This window comes from Dipodomys ordii, unplaced genomic scaffold (genome assembly GCF_000151885.1).
Source record: "Dipodomys ordii isolate 6190 unplaced genomic scaffold, Dord_2.0 Scaffold48, whole genome shotgun sequence".
Classification (NCBI taxonomy): domain Eukaryota; kingdom Metazoa; phylum Chordata; class Mammalia; order Rodentia; family Heteromyidae; genus Dipodomys; species Dipodomys ordii.
In genome coordinates, this window is record NW_012267264.1 from 8,835,984 (window position 1) to 8,861,782 (window position 25,799).

At 37.0% G+C, this 25,799-nt stretch overlaps 1 protein-coding gene across 1 annotated transcript in view; it reads left to right on the forward strand.

Annotated features, from left to right (window-relative positions):
• Positions 1-3,572: 3,572 nt before the first annotated feature.
• Asz1 (ankyrin repeat, SAM and basic leucine zipper domain containing 1) overlaps positions 3,573-25,799 on the forward strand; it is a 49,668-nt gene continuing 27,441 nt past the window's right edge. The window contains exons 1-4 of the mRNA XM_013019956.1: positions 3,573-3,680; positions 4,423-4,522; positions 7,187-7,309; positions 9,587-9,698. Of these exons, the coding sequence (XP_012875410.1) occupies positions 3,573-3,680; positions 4,423-4,522; positions 7,187-7,309; positions 9,587-9,698 (443 nt within the window). The remainder of the gene's footprint in view (positions 3,681-4,422; positions 4,523-7,186; positions 7,310-9,586; positions 9,699-25,799) is intronic.

The following is a 25,799-nucleotide window of genomic DNA, read 5'->3' on the forward strand; positions in this document are numbered from 1 at the left end:
GAACTCAACAAGACCACACTAAAGCTACCAGTACAACTATGTTTATTGCAGCATTATTTACTATAGCTAAGATATGGAACCAAACCAGACGCCCCTCAGTAGATGAATGGATCAAGAAAATGTGGTATATATACACAATGGAATTCTATGCCTCCGTCAGAAAGAATGACATTGCCCCATTCGTTAGGAAATAGAAAGTGTGGGGAAAATTATATTAAGTGATGTAAGCCAGGCCCAAAGAAACATAGGTCCCATGGTTTCCCTTATTTGCAATAACTACTACATGTCTGAGTCAAGCAGAAAAGGTCAGATAAGGTGATGTTAGGGAAATGAACCCTAAGATATGTATTCAAATGTTATTTTCTTTCATGCGATTGTTTCTAACACATTTATAAGATGATTTCTTTGTTGCTTTGTATGTCCCTCACCCACAGTATTTGATATCGGAATAATTTGTGGAGGGGAAGGGAAAAAACAAATCGTTTAAATAGGGATACAGGTGGACCCATTCCAACAATGAGATGTACAAGTCGTTATGTCGAAAATGAACTTTACAACTTTGGTGGGGGGGATGGGGAGGATTGGGTGAGGGGGGTAGGGGGAGGATGGAAAGAGATGGGAAGGGGAAACAAAGGAGGAGGCTACAATGCTTGATAAGAAATGTACTCATTATCTTGCCCATGTAATTGTAACCCCTCTGTACAGTATTTTCACAATAAAATAAATAAATAAATAATGAAAAGAAAAAAATCTTCCTAAAAAATAAAAAAATAAAATATACTTAGAACTCAAAGACCTAAATCCCCCAACAACAAATCCTCAGAGAAACAACTGCCCAATTAATAAATGGGCTAAAGACTTACAGAGAAACTTCTCTTATCTCCTCTTCTCTGAAGAGGAGATAAGAATGGCCAATAGACACATGAAGAAATGTTCAACTTCTCTAGCCATAAAAGAAATGCAAATCAAAACAACATTGAGATACCACCTTGTTAGAATGGCTATAATCAAGAACTTTAATAACAACAGATGCTGAAGGGGATGCAGACAGAAGGGAACCCTACTGCATTGTTGGTGGGAGTGTAAACTTGTTCAACCACTTTGGAATGCAGTATGGAGGTTCCTCAAAAGACTCCACATAGAGCTCCCCTATGACCCAGCAATCCCACTTTTGGGCATTTACCCAAATGATCACAAACAAGACCATACTAAAGCTACCAGCACAATTATATTTATAGCAACATTATTTACCATAGCTAAGATATAGAACCAACCCAGATGCCCATTAGTAGATAAATGCATCAAGAAAATGTGTTATATATATATATACACACACAACGGAATTCTAGCCTCCAACAGAAAGAATGATATTGTCCCGTTTGTTAGGAAATAGATTTGGAAAAAATTATATTAAATGAAGTAAGCCAGGCCCAAAGATACACAGGTCCCATGGTTTCCCATATTTGCAATAACTAGTAGATGTCTAGGACAAGCAGAAAAGATCAAAAGCTATGTACATATGACCATATAAGATGATGTTAAGCGAAATGAACCCCAAGATATTCTTCTTGATCTCTTGGTAATCATCACTTTAATATGTCCATTATGACTGCTAAAGCTGAGCCAGCAGTACAGGCCTCTCTGAGGAACTCCAGTCTTACCTGAACATGATGCTCCTATTTTTTAGGCTCTGTCTGTGCAGAACAGCTTCTGTATTTCCTCCAAGACTTTTCCTCTCCTTCATTCTTAACCTTTAAGTTTTCACTCCTTTCTTCCATTCTTCATATTTAAAGGCTCAGGCCCAGAACCTGTGAGTTTGACTTTATTTCAAAACGGAATCTTTGCAGATGTAATAAATTAAGGTGAGGTAACACTGAATTTAGAGATCATCTTTATGTCTGTAAACAGAAAACGGGATTCCATGCTGTGGCTGACCTTTTCAGGGATTGAACCTCCTTTCACCACTCTTTATTCCTCACTTTGTTTTTTAAAAAAAATTGTCTGTTCTGGAACAGCTCAGTGCCTCATACTCGCCTGGCTTTCTTGCATAGGGCTGGCACTCTATCCCTGGGAAAGTACCACTCCAGCCTAGCTTTTGTTGTTGATGTTTTGTGCTGGTCCTGGGCATGAAAACAGTACCTGGATACTGTCCCTAAGCTTTTTTTGCTCATGGCCAGCACTCTACCACTTGAGTCATAACTCCACTTTCAGCGTGTGTGTATGGTTAATTGATCATAGTTTTATGGACTTTCCTGCCCAGACTGGCTTCAAACCAGGATCCTCAGATCTCAGCTTCCTGAGTAGCTAGGATTACAGGCATAAACCACTGGCACACAGCTTCCAGCCTGGCTTTTTGCTGGTCATTTTGGAGAAGGAATCTCAAGGCTTTTTCTGCCTGAATCGGCTTAGAACTCAAGGTGTTCCAAATGTAAGCCTCCTAAGTAGCTAGGATTACAAGCATGATCACCTGGTGTGCTTTCATCTGATACAATGGCTTTCCCTTAACAGGTGGAATCCAGAACTGGGCTTGTGGCCTAAAATTCTTCAGGTTTCATTGAAACCTGAAGGGGGAACTGGGGGAACTGAGGAGTTCCCCCAGTCTTCTCTTCCCTCAGGGGCATCTGCACTTCATAGCAGGACAGTACTTAGTTTCTAGCTATAGGCAGAGAGACCTGGGATCACGGGAAATGTAATGAAAGAATTTTTAAGAGGTAGTTTTGCCTGGCTCCTTGTTGTCACCTCACCCCACCCCTTGTCCAGTGGCTTTCTGAAAGTTTAGGTGATGCTTCTTCCGGATATAATCTGGCAAATTTAAATCTGTCTCCCAGGACACATTACGGTGAGAGAGGGTTTGGCAGGGGGAAATAAAGGGAATGAGAGAGCGCTGAGCCTTACTTGGCTTCTGCTACATATGAAGCATTTCTTGCCAAGGGAGAATATTACCTTAAGAAGAATGCTTAATTTCAATTCTCTGAAAGGAATTGGTTGTGGTGAGCTGTTTTTGCCAGTCCCACAGGCGAGGCAGGATGGGTGGTTCTCCACTGACTCCTTCAAGAAAGGTTGAAGAAGCCAGGTGCCAATGGCTCAAGGCCTATAATAATCCAGCTACTCAGGAGGCTGAGATCCGAGGGTCATAAGGTCAAAGCTCGCCAGGACAGAAAAGTCCATGAGATGTTTATCTCCAATTAACCACACGTTGGAAGTGGAGCTGTGGCTCAAGTGGTAGAGCACTAGCCTTGAGCACAAAAGGTTCAAGCCCCAGGACTGGGACAAATGAAAACAGAAGAGAAAAGAGAAGAAAAAAGGACAGGTAAAGAAAAAAAAAAGAAGCAAGGAAGAAAAAAGAAGCAAGGAAAAGAAAAGTTGATGACCGGGTTGGGAGGGAGAGGGCTGCATCTTAAGTGATCTATGCTCAACTAAGTGCACATGCGCCTGCGCAGTAAACTCCGAGCGCAGCTCTTGCTTCTGCGCATGTCGGTCGGTCCTCAGGGCAAGCCACGTTCCTGCGGCCCACGCGGGGCACAGTGCGCAAGCGTCAGGAGAGCTGTCTGGAGAGTAGGGCGGCGCCCGGTATGGCGGCGCCTAGCGAGCTGCGGGGCCCGTCAATGGCTGGCGGACGCGAGAGCAGCGACAGCGAAGATGACGGCTGGGACATTGGGTCTCTGGACCGATCATCTCAGGTATGGGAAGAGGTCTGGATTCGATCTCGAAGGCGAGGCCTAGTATGGTGGGCTGAATTCTTCCCGAATTTTCCGCCAGTCTTTCCACCTATGGACGTTTGGCCTTGAGGCAAACCCGCAGATGTCTCCTCTTGTTTCCCAAGTGGGTGTTGTGAGTGTGCGCGTGCGCGTGCGCTCATCGGATGCAGTTCTTCGGGCGGTGAAGTGGGCCCTGGACATTGCCTTTGGATTGACCCTAACCCCTGATTCTAAGGGAGCGCCCGGCCTTTGGTCCTGCAGGCCGCGGGCCGACGCCATCCTCCCGACACCTCCCCGACCCGGTGGGGAGCTGGGACGGCCTGTCCCCCGCTACCACCTGCCAAGCTACAGGTGAACTCTTCCAGAGCTTTATGGATCTAACACTGAAACAAACGAAGGGTGAACAAAGGCAGCCTTGGTACTCACCAGACACTGTGTTGAAAATGAACTATACAACGTGTGGGCAGAGATGAGAAGGAAAAACGGAGAAAGAATTAGAGAAGGGGTGACATTGTCCAAAAAAGAAATGTACTCATTACCTGACTTAATGAAATGGTAACCCTTCTGTACATCACCCTTATAATAATAATAATGAAATTTTAAGTGACAATGAAAAAAATAAGAAAAATGGAAAAAAGAAAGAAAGAAAAATCTCACCTACTTATCTGAGCGTTATTATTATTTCATGGTAGCATTTTAACTTTATGCATTTTTTTTTTTTTAGAAATTCAGAAGGCCATTACCGGTTGAAGAAAAAAATGAAGCATTTAAGAAAGCATTGACCACGGGAGATATTTCCTTAGTGGAGGAGCTCCTAGATTCTGGTGAGAGTTAAGGATAGTGTCAGGTGAATGCAGTTAACTTAATGAGGGTTCCTAATTGTAAAAGGTTGGTGGTGTGTTTCTGATAGAAACAACCTTACTTGTCCATTTGTACATATCTTAGTTGGATCTGGAATAATAACTGCTTTAAATCTTCTCTGTATACTAACATTTGGAATATTATCCAATGTCAGATGTCCCTCAGATCTACTTCAGGAATCATAGGCTGATTAATCCTATCTCAACCTCTTCCTCTTCCTCCTTCTCTTCATATGTTTTGGTACAGAGCAAATCCTTGCATACTTGTTTCAGTTTTATTATATACTGACAATGGTTCCTTACAAAAGATACTTCCAGTGCATCCATCTCTTTATGTAAAATATTATTCTGTTCTGTCTCCCGTATGCTTTTCTGAGGATTCAGTGTAATATTTTGAATTACCTTCATATATAAATGTAAACTATGGACTAAATGACTGAAATTATTCAAAATTATCGCAGGCACTCTAGATACAAAAATTGGTACATAAAATAAATGTAGCTATCAAAACTTTCTCTTTAAAAGGCTGCAGATGAAAGCATAAGAATTTTTTTAAGATCATAGTATTACCAAAAATGTGCTGGTAAAGGTGGGAAGAAAAAGTTAAAAAAAAAAAAGAGGAGGATATATGGCATTTAGTATAAAATATCTTAGTAGTCATCAACTCTAATATTTAATATATTTGTGAGAACCAAAGTAAGGCATTTTTCTACAATACCTATATACTTATGCGTAATATTAGTTTCTATTGTTGTGGTCAATTCTGGGCTTGAACTCATTACTTTGCACTCTCATTCAGCTTGCTTGCTCCACTGGAACTCTACTTGTAGAGTTCAATTCAGCATGGCTTGTTATGTTTAAAATAGAGTCTCTAGGAATTTTCTGTCCAGACTTATTTAAAACAGAGCCTCTGGATCTCAGCCTAATGAGTATCTAAGATTACATGCATGAACCACCAGTACCCAGCCTTACTTTTTTCTGATGGTACTTGAACTCCTGGCCTCATGTTTGCTCAACTTGCTTGCTCAGCTATCCCTCTACACTTGATTCATATTGCCTGCCCTTTTTTAGCTTTTCTAAATGAGCTTTAAAATTTCATTATTTAAAACCAAGCTTCAAATGGTTGACTAAACTTAAATTTGGATCTCCTTTTAGAAAAGGCTTTATGTTAATTTTATGGGCTGTTTCATCACCTTATTTTATAGTTATTCTTATATTAGATGTTCTTCGTTCCTTCCCAATTTTAGATCAGTTCAGCCTTTTGTTTTATTCAATATATATGACCAAACCAAGTAATGTTTTTTGAAAATCATATCATTCCAAGGATGTGTACCATTAATAATTTGAATATATTTAGTTCACCTCATTTCTTGTCCTTTCTTGAAAGTTAATATCTATTCCTTCCTGTCTGAATAGTCACTATTTTACTGAGTATAAGTAGCTCACACCTATAAATTCTAGCTATTGAGATGCTAAGGTTTTAGAATTTTGGTTGAAAGCCAGCTGAGACACACAAATCCAAGAGCTCTGATTTCCAACTAACCAGCAAAAAAGCTGGAACTGGAGGTATGGCTCATGTGGTAAAATGCTAGCCTGAGTGAAAAAAACTGAGCAGCATTGTGAGACTCTAAGTTCAACCTTTGTAACCAAGGCTTTTTCTTATAAGGTACAACTTGTTGGGTGGGGGAGTCTTGACTCAAGACTTAAGGCTAGTGAGTGTCTACCACTTTGAGTTACAGTGCCACTTCCGTTTTCCTGGTAGTTAATTGGAGATGAGTCCCAGAGACTTTCTTTTGGGATGGCTTTGAAACACAATCCTCTAATCTCAGCCTCCTGCGTGGCTAGGTTTACAGGAGTGAGCCACCAGCACCCAGCTGTGTGGTACAACTTGATAATAATTTTTGCCTTATACTTTTTTATTACTCTTCTTCTTCTTTTTTTTTTTTTTTTTTGTCGGTCGTGGGGCTTGAACTCTGGGCCTGTGCGCTGTCCCTCAGCTCTTCAGCTCAAGGGGGGCGCTCTACCACTTGAGCTACAGCACCACTTCCTTATTACTCTTCTTCTTCAAAATAATTTTAAATTCTGATCTTTGGATATCCTTTTATTTTCCTTCCTTTTTCCTTCCCCTATGTCTCTCTGTCTCTGTCTCTCTCTCTTATCTACTGCCTTTATTGTTTTTTCTACTTATACCTATGTACTTATTACTGCCTTTCTCTTGTTTTTTTTAAATATTTTAAAGACGTATGATTCTGCATCAGGATAATATTCTAACTTAAAAGAAATTCTACTTCTGTGGAACAAAAAGGAGAGTATGTAAAAATCTGTCATGCTAAAGATACTTAGAGAGAGAGAGAAAGAGAGAGAGAGAGAGAAGAGTATTATGGTAAAAAATTGCTCACACCAATTCTCTTTGAACATGCCTATAGTAAAACTAAAGTTAAAATATTCTGTTGAAGTCCCAAGCCATTACTACGAAGAAATTCTCTTCTAAAATAAACTGCATGGTATTTGTTGCTATGAGGATATATTTCACACATATTGAGGTGGAAGTAAGATTTTTTTTGTCTTTTTTGTTTTTTATTTTGGCTTTGTTGAGGAGGTTTTTAAAACTTGTTTTTAAATTGACAGGTATTAATGTAGATTCCAGCTTCCAGTATGGATGGACACCTCTTATGTACGCTGCCAGCGTTGCCAATGTTGAACTGGTTAGATTCCTTTTGGACAGAGGTGCTAATGCAAGCTTTAGTAAGGGTAAGATATTATATTTTGGTGCCAGTATTGGTGCTTGAACTCAGGACCTTGAGCTCTCACTTACCTTTTTCCTTTGCAGCTGCTATTCTACCACTTTAAGCCGTGCTTTTCACTCTTCCAGTGAAAAAGTTACAGCTTTTCAAATTGGAGATAAGAATCAGATTTGTCTGCTAGATCTGGTTTGATTCTCGGAGATCAGCCTCCTGAGTAACTAGAATTATAGACATGAATCACAGACGCACGATTTAAGGATTATATCTTTACTATGATTTTTTATTTCCAGCCAGAAATTATGCAATATGAAAAAATTAAAGCAGTTTGAAAAGCCCTTTCTACTAGTTGTATTAGGTAAATAGTGAACAAAATGAAGTTAAAAACCTATGTTTCAAAAAACTTCCAAGATTGATTCTAGATGTTATCTTTATAATATATGCTTTATAACATATACTTTTAATTTCTGTGCTAGACAGCTTTGACAATTTTCTTTTCTTTTCTTTCTTTCTTTCTTTTTTGGCCAGTCCTGGGGTTTGAACGCAGGATCTGGGCACCGTCCCTGAGCCTCTTTGTGCTAAAGGTTAGAGCTCTACAACTTGAGCCACAGTGCCACTTCTGGATTTTTCTGAGTAGTTTATTGATGATAAAAGTCTCATGTATTTTTCTCACATTCAGTAATGCTCTAAGTACTTTTAAAGAGCAAGAGTACATGTGTAAATCTAGTGTCATTATTATATTGAATTATTCCTTTGACATTTTTAATTGTAATTTGGATACAGGTTTTATTTTAGAATTAATTTTCATATTAATTTTTAGCTATATTTGCCAAACCATCTCTATTCTGTAAAAGTTCCTGTCTTAGTTACACACTCCGATGTTTCTATGATTTTATTTTAAATTATTCAGTGAAAGCTATACTTCAGAATGAGAGTTTTGAATACCACCTTTACAATAGCAATAAACATGCATTAAAAAGAATGAGAGTTTTAAAAGTAAACAAAATATTCTACTTGGGAGGTAGAGATCAGGAAGATTATGAGTTGAAGACAGTTTATGCAAAAAGTTAGTGAGATCCCTATTTCAATCAATAAGCTGGCCATGGTAGCACTGTGGTTCTTGCTATGGAGGAAGATGTACATGAGGTGGGGAGTGGGGACTGGGCTTAGGTTGGCCCAGGACAAAATTATGAGACCCCCACCTGAAAAATAACTGAAGCATAAAAAGGGCCTGAGATATGGCTCAAGAATAGAGTACCTGCCTATCAAGTGTGAGACCATTTAAATTCAACACCACATATATGTATATATATAACACTCAAAATGTTCGTTTTTTCTTCCATCTTCTCCCTCCCTGTAAATAAAGAATACTTTGTTGTAAAACATTTTACTTTTTAAATTTTTTTTCATGTTACATTTTTAAAGTATATGTACACATAAATTTGTTATGTGTCACAATAGCACATTAGATAAAGAAAGTAGGTATTAGTTTCATGCATTAAATATGATACAATCATGAGAACTATAGTGTATTAATGCAGAAGTGGGACTAGACTATGTTATGTCAGTATTGCACCACTAATGTAAAACACGGCTATTGTGAACAGACTTAAGTTCCTGTGTCCTTAATTGATGTGTTTTTATGTGTTGTTAATGTACTCTCTTCTCTTCTGATGCCATAGGAGCCAAGGGAAGAAGAGTGTTAGGAAATAGAATGAGTTCAAAGAGATCAAGTAAAACTGAAAAGAAACTAATGAAAGTAGCAGTTTATGGTAGATTCAGTAGGGGAAGGCATATTTCAGGCATTGTCAAATAAGTGAGAAAGTGAAATCAGAGACAATATATCGTTTTCCAACCATGAGTTCAGCTATGATCAAAATTTACTCATAATAAGGTCTGTGGTATAATTACATTCTGGTTGTTGTGGGTTTTTTTTCCTTTTTTAGACAGGATCACCTATGCACAGCCTAAACTGGCAGGAACTCATATAACTCAGGTGGGAGCCCAGGTTCTTCTTGAACTTGAAATCCTCTTTACTTAGCCTCCTGTGATAGAATTATAAGCATGAACTACTATGCCTGGCCAACTTCTTTTTGTTCTCCTGAACAAATGGAAATAGGAGAAAGAAGTTAATATATGTGCTTTTCAGATGAAAGGGATTTATCCCTAATCTCCTGTTTTGTAAAGTGTGCCCAGAGAGAGATCTGGGAAGGGGTGTAAGGAAGTCAAGTAAACATGCTTCTTAATGTGTAAGGATTTTTTTCCCCTTGCTTTTTATTTCCTATAGATAAGGTGACTATTTTGATAACTGCCTGTTCTGCTAGTGGCTCAGAAGAACAGATCTTGAAATGTGTAGAACTATTACTTTCAAGAAATGCTGACCCAAATGTTGCTTGTAGGTAAGAGCTTTACTATCTGTTCAAAAGTTTAAAGACATTTGCCTTTGACTATCACCTTGCTAATCATTTGATACTGCTAATTTTAAAACTGATGAATATTACTTGGCTAAATAGTTGTTGATTGATGAAAATAGGTCACAAAATTGTGGTTCCCGGTGTAAACAATAACAGACTCTATATTTAATGTTTTGGAGCATGTTACAAGAGTTTGGAATGCAAGCCAGGTACTTGTGGTTCACATGTGTAATCCTAGCTACTAAGGAGGCTGAGATCTGAGGATTGTGGTAGGAAATTATCTGTAGTTGACCATAAAACCAGAAGTTGTGCTAAGTGGCTCAGAGTGGTTGAGCACTAGCAAGGACCAGTGCCCAGGCCCTAAATTCAAGCTCCATAATCCACCAAAATAATAACTGGATTGTGAAAGAGGACAATAAATTATCATTTAATGTTGAGTCATAGATTGGAACATCAGAGAGCTACAAAGTAAAACTTCATAAATATTTTCTCCTTATAACATTTTACAACTATACGAATGGTAAGAAAATATATATAAAGTATTTGACTTTCCTAATTAAATACCAATTTAATTATTTTGGCCAATTTATTAAGTAATCATGTATGTATAATAGTGTTTAGGCACATAAAAACAAACTAAGTATATTAAGAATCTATTGAGATGTCAATAATAGAATGAATCAGATTGCCTACAGTTTCTGCCACATCGACCTACTTATGTGGCACAATATTCCACTCCACCTTCCTGTTAAGCCCCTTTCTGTTATCTAATCTTCAAAATAGAGAAGTAGGAATTAGCCTGTTCCACAGAAATGTCTGGCATGAATAGAATCATTTTTCATAATTTATCAATTCAATTTATTAAGATCTCTTGCTTGGTGTGAATAGTCATAGGCTTATGCAGTACTCTAGTGCTGTAGGTCATTTCCAGATCTTCACTGGAATAATTTTTTAAAAAGCAGATCTAATTTGAGTACTTCTCAAGCAAAGTAGATTTTGCCTGTCTAGTTTAGACATTTGGTAATGTCTAAATGATTGTTACACCTGAAAGATGGTACTAGCATTTAGTCACTTAGGGGAATGCTACTAACATTTTACAATTCATAAGATAGCCCTCCTGAACCAAGAATTACCAACCTCAAAATACCAATAGTGCAAAACTTAAGAAACTGATCTAGTGTGGAAAAGGAAAAGACTTCCATACTAGATAATCACTAAGCAAGTAAAGATTATAAAGAATTTAGTCTATCCGTAGATTTTTAGTGGTTCAACTCACAGGACTTTTATTCTGTCATTTATGGCATAACTTCTAGTTAGATTATAACTAATTAAGTTGTACCTTGAAATTGGACATGTGCTTTTAGCACATCTAATAAAAGCGAACATTCATTTATTTAGTGGTTTGGAATCAGTGATCAGGCTTGCTAGCTTGCCTCCCTGAATTCAATGCAGATTTTTTTTCTTTTTTTAAATATTTTATTTATTTTTTTTGTGAACATACTGTACAGAGGGGTTACAAGTACATGGGCTGGATAATGCGTACATTTCTTACCAAGCATTGCAGCCTCCTCCTTTGTTTACCCTTCACATCCCTTCCCAGCCTCACCCCCATCCCCCTTCAATTCTCCCCCCCCCCCACACCAACGTTGTAAAGCTCGTTTTGGACATGACAACTTGTACTTCTCATTGTTGCAACAGGTCCACCTGTATCTTAAATGACTTGTTTTTCCCCTTCTCCTCCACAAATTATACCGACATCAAATATAATGAAAGCAGGGGCTATACTGTGGGGGAGGGACATACAAAGCAAAGAGATAATCTTATAAATGCGTTAGAAACAAATGCATGAAAGAAAAAAACATTAAAATACATATCTAAGGGTTCATTTTCCTAACATCACATTATCTGACCTTTTCTGCTTGACTCATACATATACTAGATATTGCAAAAAAGGGAAACCATGGGACCTATGTTTCTTTGGGCCTGGCTTACTTCACGTAATATAATTTTTTCCAAGTTTTTCCATTTCCTAAGAAATGGGGCAATGTCATTCTTTCTGATGGAGGCATAGAATTCCATTGTGTATATATCCCACATTTTCTTGATCCATTCATCTACTGAGGGGCATCTGGGCTGGTTCTATATCTTAGCTATGGTAAATAATGCTGCAATAAACATAGTTGTGCTGGTAGCTTTAGTGTGGTCTTGTTTGTGGTCATTTGGGTAAATGCCCAAAAGTGGGATTGCTGGGTCATAGGGGAGCTCTATGTGGAGTCTTTTGAGGAACCTCCATACTGCTTTCCAAAGTGGTTGAACAAGGTTACATTCCCACTAACAATGCAGTAAGGTTCCCTTCTGTCCACATCCCCACCAGCATCTGTTGTTGTTAGAGTTCTTGATTTTTGCCATTCTAACTGGGGTGAGGTGGTATCTCAAAGTTGTTTTGATTTGCATTTCTTTTATGGCTAGGGATGTTGAACATTTCTTCATGTGTCTATTGGCCATCTTTCTTTCTTCTTCAGAGAAGTTTCTCTTTAAGTCTTTAGCCCATTTATTTATTGGGCAGTTGTTTCTTTGAGGATTTGTTGTTGGGGGATTTAATTTTTTGAGTTCCAAGTATATTTTAGATAAGAGACCCTTGTCTGTTGTATGGCTAGTGAAGATCTTCTCCCAATCCGTGGGCTTTCTTTTTTTTTTTTTTGGTCCATTCGTGGGCCTGAACTCTGGGCCTGGGCGCTGTCCCTCAGCTCTTCAGCTCAAGGCTAGTGCTCTACCACTTGAGCCACAGCGCCACTTCCGGCTTTTTTCTTTTTGCTTATGTGGTGCTGAGGAATCGAACTCAGGGCGTCAGGCATGCAAGGCAAGCACTCTACCACTGAACCACCTTCCCAGCCCCTCCATGGCTTTCTTTGCCCTGCAGAAGCTCTGCAACTTTATGCAATCCCATTTGTCTAACCTTTCTTTGATTTGTTGTGTTTCCGGGTCTCTATTCAGAGAATTTCGGCCTGAGCCAAGGAGAACTAGGGTTTCTCCTATTCCATCCTGTAGTGTTTTCAGAGTGTCTGCTTTGAGTTCAAGGTCTTTGATACATTTGGAGTTGATTCTGGTTCAATGCAGATTTTTTTTTTTGCTTAATGTTCTTCAACTTTTTACAAACCACTTCTACAAGATATTATAGATGTGGCTAAGCATTGGTGGTATGCACCTGTAATCATAATGCTGAGGAAACAGACAGAGGATCTCAAATTTTGAACTAATTTATACTACATAGCAAGACCATGTCTCAAACAAAAAAGAGAGAGATAATGTAAGTAGTGAAAACTTCATCTTCTCAATCACTTGCTACCTTAAAAACACAATGAAGGAGAAGATATAAGCCAGTATGTCATACAATCTAAACTCTTCTTCCTCCCCAGGAACTAGATAGTATATTTTCATATACATTATATATATATATGGAAAAGAAGACTATTTGAATTTAAATAACAAAATTTGTCAATGATACTTTGACAGAGATTTGAAGTCAGGAACTTGCTTGCTTTCCTGGTGCTTTACCACTTAAGGCATGCATCCAACCCCGCTATTTTCTGGGTATTTTGGAGATGAACTTCAATGATTTTTCTTTCCAGGCTGTCTTCAAACTGCAGTCCTTTGACCCCCAGTCTTCTGAGTAACTAGGTAAAAGTTCTGAACTACCAGGAGGTTGGGATATTCATGGTTTGAGGCTAGCTAGGAAAAAAATGTTTTTCAGACCCCATTTCAACCATCTAAAAAACTTGGGCATTTAACATGCACTTTTCAACTCAGCTGTGCAGGAACTATAAAGAGGAAGTTCAAAGTCTGAGCTGGCCTGGGCATAAATGTGATGTTGAATTTGAAAATAATAAAAACAAAAAGGACTGGGATGTTAGATTGCCTACCAGCAAGGGCTCGGTATTAAGTTCAGACCCCATCTCACACACACACATACACACACACACACACAAGTGTACTCTTGAACTGGTACATTCAGCACTTAAAATTAGTGAGGTTTTTGTCTATACTAAGCTGCAACAGGTATTAACTCACTTCTACCAGTCTTGGTATTTTACTAAAGAATGCCTAGACCCGTTTTACGCATCCAAATACCAGTTAAACTTAAACAGGCAATGTTTCTGGCAAAGCAGTTTGTTATATTCAGATTGGTCAACCTTTATATATGCATACATATATGTATACATATATATGTGTATATATATGTATGCATATACATATATATGTATATAAATGTTTTTGTTGTAAAAACTGTACAGAGGGGTTACAGTTACATGAGTAAGGTAATGAGTACATTTCCTATTAAATATTATTACTTCCTTTGTTTTTCCCCTACCATCTCTTCCCTCCCAACCTCCCCAACTCACACCCCCCAACCCTGGCCCCGCCAAAGTTGTAAAGTTCATTTTCAACATAGTGTCTTGTACATCTCATTGTTACAATGGGTCAACCTGTATCCTTATTTAAGCATTTTGTTATTTCCTTTCCCCTCCCCAATATGTATATACAAGAAAAATGTATATATAAGATGCAGGGCACTGGAATCAAATACAATGAAAACATGGATTATACCATGGGGGAAGAAACAAAAAAAATCACATAATACATTATAAATACATTAAAAACAATAGCAAGAAAGAAAAGCCCACTTGTGTCCCTATCTTGGGGTTCATTTCACTTAACATCATCTTATATGGTCATATGTACATAGCTTTTGACTTTTTCTGCTTGTCCTAGACATATACTAGTTATTGTAAATAAGGAAAACCATGGGACCTATGTTTCTTTGGGCCTGGCTTACCTCACTTAATATAATTTTTTCCAATTCTTTCCATTTCCTAACAAATGGGGTGATGTCACTCTTTCTGATGGTGGCAAAGAATTACATTATATATATATATATATATGTATATATAATATATATTATAATCTATAATATACATATATTAAGAAAATGTGGGCATATATATATATATATATATATATATATGTACACACACCACATTTTCTTAATCCGTTCATGTACTGGGTTGGCTCCATATCTTAGCTACGGTAAATAATGCTGCAATAAACATAGTTGTGCTGGTAGCTTTAGTGTGGTCTTGTTTGTGATCATTTGGGTAAATGCCAAAAGTGGGATTGCTGGGTCATAGGGGAACTCTTATGTGGAGTCTTTTGAGGAACCTCCATACTGCTTTCCAAGGTGGTTGAACAAGTTTATAGTCCCACCAACAATGCAGAAGGTTCCCTTTTGGCCACATCTCCATCCCCATCCCTGTCCCCAGAGATTGGTCAACCTTGAAATAAGAGTTTCATAAAATGACGTGGCATTTTAATTTCAATAGATGTTTTATTACAATTGATAAACTAGTACACATAAACTAGTGCCCAAGGTTTTGATGTAATCATTGTGTGATTATTAACTGGTTGAATGTTATTGTCTGTTTTAATAAACAACAGAAACCCTGGGAAAAATGTTGCTTTCTTTCTCAGATTATAAATTTAGTTATAAATGTCACTAAAGCAGCTTCGTAGATTAAGTGCAATACTGGTTTACAGTGTTAACTTGTTTTCCAGTGTTAAGTAAATGTTTGACATAATCTTTTGAAAACATAGAAGCCACAAAAACATTCTTTCAAAACAATTTTTAAGTAGCTAATTTAGGAAAGCATTACTAGAGCTAAAGGTGTGACTCAGTGATAGAATGCCTGCCTAACCAGTATGAGGCTCTGAGTTCAAACCTTAGTACTGAAAAAGAAAGAAAAAAGAGTTACTAGAAATTTCCCCCTTTTTCCTAGCCTCTTTAAGCTCATAAATAATACATTTTTATCATAAAACATCATTTAGCATACATACACATAGGTACACACATACATAGAGTTTTTAATTCAAAAATGAGGTTGGGATATTGTCAGCACTTAATGAGCATATCTCTATTTAATAGTTATATAGAATTTATTAGTGCACTGTAATTAATTGAACCATTACTGTGTTGATAACATTTAGATTGTATACAGTTTTTACATTTTTCTGTTACGTGTTGGTAAAGAATAGTGCTGGGGTACATAGCTCAGTGGCAAAGTGCTTGCTAGCAGGTGCAGTGCTCTGGGTTTGAGACCCAGTACTAGTAAAAAAATAATAATAATAAAAGGACACTGTCTCATGAGCCAGATTGCCAAGTTTTGATTCCCACCTTTATCATTCATTAGCTCAGTAATTTTAAAGTATTTTTCTTTTTAGTTTCGTTTTTATAATACGAATGTCATGTAAAAAAGGAGGGTTTTTGTGCTTTAGCTACAGAGTAAGGCTATGAAATTATTTTTACTAACAGGATAATAATACTACTGCATACTAGTTCTATAGAAAGACTTCTAAAAGTAGAATTATTCAAAGAGCTTATAAATTTAAATAGTCCTCAAAGTTTTTTTTTCCACTTTACACTGTAAACTGTATGAGGGAGCATCTGTTTTAACAATATTCTTGACATCTTTGTAGGCTTGGTGATTTTAGCAGTTTGATGGCTAAAAATGGCCAAGTTAAGATTTGTTTTATTTTTGCAGTGCTAGGGATCAAACCATGGGCCTATGCAAGTGCTTCACCTCCGACCTGCATGCCTAGCCCACGCATATAACATTTTTCTTTTTATGATTAATTTTAATATATTATTCACTATTGGGCTGGGAAGATGGCTCAGTGGTAGAGCACTTGCCTTGCATGCATGAGGCCCTGGGTTCGATTCCTCAGCACCCCATAAGCAAAAAGAAAAAAGCCAGAAGTGGTGCTGTGGCTCAAGTGGTAGGGCGCTAGCCTTGAGCTGAAGAGCTGAGGGACAGCGCCCAGGCCCAGAGTTCAGGCCCCACGACCGGACCCAAAAAAGAAATACATACATACATATATATATATATATATATATATCACTATTAATTACATATTTCTTGTTACCTTTTTTGACCTCTGTTTTCCTGTTATATAAGAACTGATTTTAACTTTGTTAACAGTTGGATTTGAGGGTTGTGTTACATGTTCTGGAACTAGGGCTCAAACTCAGGGCCTTGCACTCTTGTTTTGACATTTCAGTCATAATTGTTAGTCTACAACTTGAACCATGCCTCTAGTTCTAGTATTTTTTTCTGTTTAATTGGAGACAAGAGTCTCATGGATCTGTGTAATATAGCTGGCTTTGAACCTAGATCCTTTGACCTCAGCCTCCTGAGGATTGTAGGTATGAACCAACAGCACTTGGCTTTTGTTAACAGCTTTTCTTGTATGTAGTAACAAGTATCTTAGTTTTACTTTGCATACTTAATGCAAAGCATTTCAGCATTGGTATTTATATACCTGGAAATCTACCTGGTCCTTTTGAAAGCACAAAATGAAGAGGACAGAGGTGAGAAAGCTAGTTAATAGAAAGCTTTTAACACTACTCTCTCAAAACACATCTCCAGAAATCAAGATCATTCATACACACACACACACACACACACACACACACACACACACACACTTACATTAAAAACTTTCAAATATGATTCAACTTATTAGTATCTAGTATAAAGTTACTGTATTTAAATTGAACTCAGTTGTACATCAAGTAAACTTACTTTGGGTAATTGGTAAGTTTTTTGATCATCATGATGTTATTATATATGCTGATTAGGTTATACTTATACAAATGTCTCGATATTAGTTCATTTGGTAGTTTGCTTTCTTTTTGTCTATTGTTGTATTTTAAAATCCAGCTTTGAAACTTAAAAACTTTTTTGTTTCTCTTTTATGCTGGTCCTGGGGCTTAAACTCAGGAACTGGGCGCTTTAGTTAAGCTTTTGTGATCAAGACTAACACTCTTCAACTTGAACCACAGCTTCACTTCTGGCTTTTTTGGTGAATCTGATGGATTTTCTTACCCTAGCTAGCTTTGAACTGTGGTCCTCGGATCTCAGCGTCCTAAGCAAAAGGATTACAGTTATGAGCCACTGAACCACAGCTCAGTTTTCTTTTTTTTTTATTGTGAAAATAAAGGAGTTACAATTAAATGGGCAAGATAATGAGTACATTTCTTATCAAACATTGTTGCCTCCTCTTTGTTTCCCCTTCCCATCCCTTCCCATCCTCCTCCTCTCCCCCTACCCGATCCTCCCCCCCCCCACCAAAGTTGTAAAGTTCGTTTTTCAACATAATGACTTGTACATCTCGTTGTTGCAATGGGTCCATCTGTATCCCTAGTTCAATGATTTGTTTTTTCCCTTCCCCTCCACAAATTATACCAACATCAAATACAGTGAAAGCATGGGTTATACCATGGGGGAGGGACATACAAAGCAACAAAGAAATCATCTTATAAATGTTAGAAGCAATTGCATGACAGCAAAAACATTTGAATCTTGGGGTTCATTTCACCTACCATCAACTTATCTGACCTTTTCTGCTTGTCTCAGACATATACTTATATACTAGTTATTTCAAATAAGGGAAACCATGGGACCTATGTTTCTTTGGGCCTGGCTTATTATGTGATTCTTTTTCTCTAAAATATTGCCGAAGAAAACCTTCAATATGTCATATAACAAATTACATCATCCTACATTACTGAAATAATGGCTTTCAAAATATAGGATTTTTTTCATTCTAGTATAAAATTTCTTAAAGAACCCACAAATTCAGGGAACTATTATAGGAGTATTATATAATATAAACTATTTAATAGCATATAATATATACTCATGCATGTGACACATGAGTAATATACTATATGAATAGTATATAATATGTTGTTTATAAATTACTTAACTTTAGTGCATTGTTCTCAGCAGTATAGTACTAATCATAAGTTTTCAGTGAGAATACAAAAGAAACAAAATGGTATACTACTATATGAATATTTTTTCTCTCATTTGTCATTTTGTACATTATTCTATGTTTTTATATAAAATTGTGTAAATTTTCACTGTTAAAACTTAAGGAAAACTACCAGGTACTACTGACTCATGTCTATAATCCTAGCTACTCAAAAGGCTGAGATCTGAGGATTGCAGTCGAAACCAGCCTGGGCAGGAAAGTCAATAAGACTCTTCTCCAATTAACTACCTAAAAGCTGAAATGGCTCTGTGGTTCAAAGTGGTAGAGAACTAGCTTTGAGCACAAAAGCTCAGAGATAGTGCCCAAACCCCAGGATCGGCACAAAAAAAATTGAAAATTATTTTGAGGTATTTTAGAATCAGAAGTTTATATTGTAAATTACTTATTTGTTTCATGATCTTAAGAAGCCTGTGATTGTCAAGCTCCTTGATGCTGTCTTCTAAGAGAAATGGTAACTTTTTATTGGGTTCTGGGTATTATAAACATTTGTACAATTCTGTTTGCTTCCAAAAAATACTTAATTTCTTTCAACTGATAGAACAATATCTAGTCAGATATTGAGATGGCTCAAGACTGGGTTTCAGGATTAGTCTGTTTTCCTTGTATTCCTTTAATGGGCTCATCTTAAACTAGGACAGTTTACCTGAGTCATAAAATGTCAGTTTTATATTTCCTCGTCTTACAGAAATCCTGAAAATCCTCTTTATAGCTGGTTTTAGCTTGGTTGGAGCCCATACCCTCAGCATGCATTTGTATAATGTTATCAAATAAATATTTTAAAGACAAAAAGCTTAGCAGATCATTTCTCTGCAGGGTCAGTTTCTTTTATTCTCCTTTTTCCAGATTTTTTATTCTTTGAAGCTTTTGGTGCTGTGTCAGCTCTGAACTCCAACTTACGGTTCTAGAATTGTGAGAATGCTTATTGGTACTACTTTCTACTGTTGCTTCCCAGGAATTGGCAGATATCTTCCAGAAAAATAAAATTGCCAAGACTGTGTGGGATTTAATTCACAAATACTTCCTTTTTACCTAGGGTCTTGGCTTCTCAGGGTTTCCCAGACTTGGCTTTTCTTTGTTTTGTCATTGTAACAAAAATACGTGAGGCAGAGTATATAGGGGGGAAAGTTTTATATATCTCTTAGGGTAATTTTTTTGTTTGTTTTTTTGATCAGTCGTGGGGCTTGAACTCAGGGCCTGAGCGCTGTCCCTCAGCTCTTCAACTCAAGGCTGGTGCTCTACTACTTGAGCCACAGCACCACATTCGGTTTTATGGTGGTTTATTGGAGATAAGAGTCTCACAGACTTTTCTGCCTGGGCTGGCTTTTAACCACAGTCCTCAGATCTCAGCCTTCTGAGTAGCTAGGATTATAGGCATGAGCCACTGGCGCGCAGCTATCTCTTAGTTTTGAAGGTTCAAATCTATGGCACCTCTGCATTAATTTTGTTCTACTGAGGACCAGTAAATGGCACATGGCAATGTATGAAGAATCACAACTCAAAGCAGGAAGCAAGACTAAGTGCAGCCAGCTAAAACTTACATAACAATTCTCATAAGAATTAATAGGAGTCAACTTGGAGGAGGAGGGGGGGAAAACTGGGTGAAAATGAGGGAGCGAGTGACACTGTTCAAAAGCAGTGTACTCAATACCTGACATGTAACTGTAACGCCTTTACAATTAAAAAAAAAAAAGAATAGAAATCCCCTGAGAATACTTTGATCGTGTTGATCTTAACCCTCACCCCATCTCTAAAAGTTCTGCACAATCTCCTGTCCTAGTACACACTGCAATTTCAACATTAGAAAATTTGGTAAACACCCACGCCATATATAAGCCATTGAATGTATTTGCATTTTATCAGCATTTCTAGCTTTTCTCAGAGCTGATGTAATAAAACTACTCTCCTTAGCTGGAGGTTAAATTACCAATTCTTAACATTTTATTGTTGCCAGAACTTTCATCATACTTGCTTCAAAAATCTCTTGCATTAAAATGTGGTATATATACACAATGGAATTCTATGCCTCCATCAGAAAGAATGACATTGCCCCATTTGTTAGGAAATGGAAAGACTTGGAAAAAATTATATTAAGTGAAGTAAGCCAAGCCCAAAGAAACATGGGTCCCATGGTTTCCCTTATTTGCAATATCTAGTATATGTATGAGTCAAGCAGAAAAGGTCAGATAAGGTGATCTTAGGAAAATGAACCCTAAGATATGTATTCAAGTGGTTTTTTTCTTTCATGCATTTGTTTCTAACACATTTATAAGATTATTTCTTTGTTCCTTTGTATGTCCCTCCCCCACAGTATAACCCCTGCTTTCACTGTATTTGATGTCGGTATAATTTGTGGAGGGGAAGGGGAAAAACAAGTTGTTTAAATAAGAATACAGGTGGACCTGTTGCAACAATGAGAAGTATAAGTTGTCATGTCAAAAACGAACTTTACAACTTTGGGGGGGGGAGGATTGGAGGGGGGGAGGCTGGGAAGGGATGGGAAGGGGAAACAAAGGAGGAGGCTACAATGCTTGATAAGAAATGTACTCATTATCTTGCCCATGTAATTGTAACCCCTCTGTACAGTATTTTCACAATAATAAATAAAAATTTAAAAAAATCTCTTGCATTTTAAGATGATTGTTGTAAATGATAAAAACTTGAGTGTATAATACAGAAATGTACATAAAAATATGTATACAAAGGCAGTTTATAATTAGTACAGAGAAATGCATTATTTTGAAAGTACTTTTTCTTCCTGTCAAGTTGAGTGGTTTATTTCTTCTTTTCTTTGTATGCCCTCTAGTGGAAGTTTTGTTGAAACGAAATAACTGAAAAATAAGACCTGGCTCTGTATAATCCCTACAAAAAGCATTTTAATTACATTCTGTAATGTACATAGCCTAGTTTTAAACCAACTGTTAACTAAAAATTTTAAGGAGGCCTGAAGAAAATGAAAAAAACTCCTTAATATCACTAGTAAATTCAACTGCGTTTTATTAAAGTACTTAATATATTTCAAGCACTTAGAAAAAGGAAGTATTAAATCCATGCTGCAAGAATTTGTCAATTAGTAGAACAGATGACTAGACTAGAGTAGCATACAGCAGTGTAAAATGGTAGTAGAAAGTGTCTCTAGGAGCCAGGTACTGCTGGCTCTAGAGTGTAATTCTACCTACTCAAGGACTGAGATCTAGAGGATTTCCATTTGAGGCCAGCAGACAGAAAAGTTCACCAGAGTCTATCTTCAAAATAAGCAGGGTTGGAAGCATGGCTTATAACAGTAGCGTGCCAGCCTAGCAAGTCTGAAGCCCTGAGTTTAATCCTCAGTACTATCAAAGAGGAAAAGGAAAATGACTATAGCAACATACAGTAGGAAAACGTAACTAAGAATTGGATAAATGTGACCTCTTATCTATGACCCTGCTTTCAGACTTGGTTTGCTTAAAAGACTTTTCTATTCCTCTCACTCTAGACTTCTATTAGTCAATGAAATGTGTTCATTTAGGCAACACATAGTTGGTCTTGTTTTCCATTATTTCTGTCTGCATCCTCACCAACATTTGTTGTTTATTAACTTGATGATTTTTATTCTGACTGGGGTGAGATAGAATTTGCATTTCTTTATGTTTAATAATATTGAGCACTTCATGTATTTATGAACCATTGGTATTTCTTTTGAGAACTGTTCAATTCACTTGCCCATTTATTAATTTGACTATTTGTTCTTATGCTAGTTTTTTGAGGTTCTCATATTAAAGGATAAAGGATCCTTTAGTTGGCAAATATTTTATTCCCATTCTTTGTTCTGGCAATTGTTTTGTTAAGTGGAAACTTTCTTTTTTTGGGGGGCCCAGTCATGGGGCCTGAACTCTGGGCCTGGGCTCTGTCCCTCAGCTCTTCACTTCAAGGCTAGCACTCTACTACTTGAGCCACCGCCATTTCCGGCCTTTTTTTTTTCTGCTTATGTGGTGCTGAGGAATTGAATCGAACCCAGGGCCTCATGCATGCAAGGTAAGCGCTCTACCACTGAGCCACCTTCCCAGCCCCCAAAGCCACCTTCCCAGCCCTATGAGTGGAAACTTTTTAATCTGATGTAGTACCATCTGTCAATTTCTGGTTTCGATTCTTGGCAGTTGGAGTCTTATTCTGAAAATGATAACCTGTGCGTCTAACTTTGAGAGTTTTCCTGTAGTATATTTTAAAAGTTTCAGATCTTACTTTGAGTCCTTTGATACATTTGTAGTTGATTTTTATGCAGGTTTACTAATAGGAGTCAAGTTTCTTTCTCCTTCAGGCAAACTATTTGCTGAAAAGACTGCCTTTTCTCTTCAGTTTATGTTTTTGGCTCCCTTGTCAAAACTTAGATGGCTTATAGCTGTCTATATTTACTCCTGGGTATTCTACTCTGTTTCATTGATATTCAGGTCTGATTTATTCTGGTATCAAGTTTTTGTAGGGTTTTTGTTTTTGTTTTTACTGTGGCTCAGTAGTATAATTTGAAGTCTGGTATTGTAATATGTCCAGCAATGTTCCTTGTGCATTACATTACTTTTGCTATTCAGGATATTTTATACAATTTCACATAAATTTTGGATTTTGTTCTATTGCATTGAAGAATTACATTGGAATTGCATTGGAAATGTAGATTGCTTTGACAATGTTAATTCTTGCAATTGAATATCATAGGTCTTTCCAACTTCTGGTATTTTCTTTAATTTTTTTCTTCTAGGTTTTATAGTTTCATAGTAGAAGTCTTTTACTTCCTTAGTTAATACTTATATACTTCATTGGTTTTGAGGCTACTTTGAATGGGATTGTCCATTATTTTTCCAAATTCTTGTGCACCTTGTTGTTTACTGATTGATAGAAAACCTAGTTTTTTGTGTTAATTTTTTATCCTCCTATGTGTCTGAAGATATTGACTAGATCTGGAAGTTTTTTGGTGGAGTTCATAGAATCTGTTAAATTTAAGATCATATCTGCAAATATGGACAATCTGACTTTTTTCTTCCTCTTCTGAATCACATTTCTTTCTCCTGTCTTATTGCTCTGACTAGGAAGTCTTATACTTATTGAATATGAATGATGGGGAAAGTGGACACCCTTGTCTAGTTCCTTAGGGGAAATGATTTCAGTTTATCTCCATTTAAAACGAACTTGGCCAAAGATCTGTCATTTATAGTCTTTACTAAGTTCAGATATGTTTACTGTATTCCTAGTTTCTCCCAAGCTGTTGTCATGGAAGGGTGCTGAATTTTATCAAAGGCCCTTTCTGCATTGAGATGATCATGTGATTTTTGTTCTTGATCCTATTTATGCGCTGTTTATTGATTTATATATGTTGAACACTTTTTGCACCTCTGAGATAAAACAATCTTGGTCATGACATATGATCTGTTTTGTGTGTGTGTCTGTCGTTTACTAGGGCTTTTAACTCAGGGCCTATGCTATTGCTCAGCTTTTCACTCATGACTGGCACTCTATTGCTCAATATAGTCTTCCAGCTGACATTTTGCTGGTTAGTTGGCAATTGAGTCTCAGACTTTTCCACTGAGGCTACCTTTGAACCACAATCCTTAGATTTCAGACTCCTGAGTAACAAAGATTAGAGGTCTGAGCCACACTGGCCTTCAGCATAAGATCTGCTTAAGTGTTGTTGATTTAATTTTGTGAGAATTGTATTGAGAATGTTTACACAAGGTTCTCTTTGTTGTGTATCTGTATAATAATTAAAATGAGTCCAATAGTATCCTTTCCCTTTTTATTTCATGGAAGCATTTGAAGGAGTATTGATATTCTTCAAAGATCTGATAGAACTAGACAGTGAATCCATCTAGGCATGGGTGTTTCTTTTGGGGGAGACTTTACCAATTACTTCAATCTCATTGCTTGCAATAGATCTGTTTACATGTTTATATACACTTGGTATAATTCATTTTTTCTAGTTTCTTATTTAAGCATAGGTTTTTCAAAGTATTTACCTATAATGCTTTAGATTTTTTTTGTATTTCTTGTGATAATTCTTTTTTCACCTCTCATTTTATTTTTATCTCTTTCCCCATCTCTTATCAAATTAGCTAGGAGCTTATTAGCCTTCTAAGAGCCAATTTTTTTATTTCTTCATGTAGTTTTTTTAAATCTCCTTTTCATTAATTTCTGCCTTTTTTTTTTTTGATTGGTCATGGAGCTTGAACTCTGGGCCTGGATGATGTCCTTCAGCTCTTCAGCCCAAGGTTAGGGCTCTACCACTTGAGCCACAGCACCACTTCTGGTGTTTAATTGGAGATAAGAGTCTCATAGACTTTCCTGCCTGGGCTAGCTTTAAACTGTGCTCCTCAGATATCAGCCTCCTGAGTACTCAGGATTACAGGTATAAGCCATGGGCGCCTGGCTAATTTTTGCTTTTTTATGATCTGTTAATGATCAATTTGGCTTGTTGTTTTCCTAAAAGTCTGAGTGCCTCATGTTTGAAAGCTCTCTCTCTTTTTTATTTTTTTTTGTATAGGAACTCATAGCTATAATTTTTTTTCTTAGCACTGCCTTTACTATTACATGCTGGAGCTTTCAGTGTATATTGAAAGATACGTTGTGTTTTACACTTATTTTGTTTTTAATGATACTTGCTTCGTTATTTTTCTTTTTAAAATAAGTTTTTTACTGTGAAAATACTGTACAGAGGGGCTACAATCACATGAGCAAGGTAATGAGTATGAGTACATTTCTTATCAAGCATTGTTGCCTCCTCCTCTGGTTTTCCCCTACCATCCCTTCCCTCCCATCTCCACAAAGAAATTTCCCCTCTGCCCCCACCGCACCCCCAGCCTGACTTATAAAGTTCATTTTTCAACATAGCGTCTTGTACATCTTACTGTTGCAATGCACTCCCCAAATTATGCTAACATCAAAAACAGTGAAAACAGGGGTTATACAGTGGGGGAAGGATGGACAAAGCAACAAAGAAATCATCTTATAAATACATTAGAAACAATAGCTAGAAAGAAAAAAACACTTGTGTCCTTATCTTGGGGTTCATTTCGCTTAACATCATCTTATCTGACCTTTTCTGCTTGTCTCAAATATATACTAGTTATTGCAAATAAGGGAAACTATGGGACCTATATTTCTTTGGGCCTGTCTTATTTCATTTAATATAATTTTTTCCAAGTCTTTCCATTTCCTAACAAATGGGGCAATGTC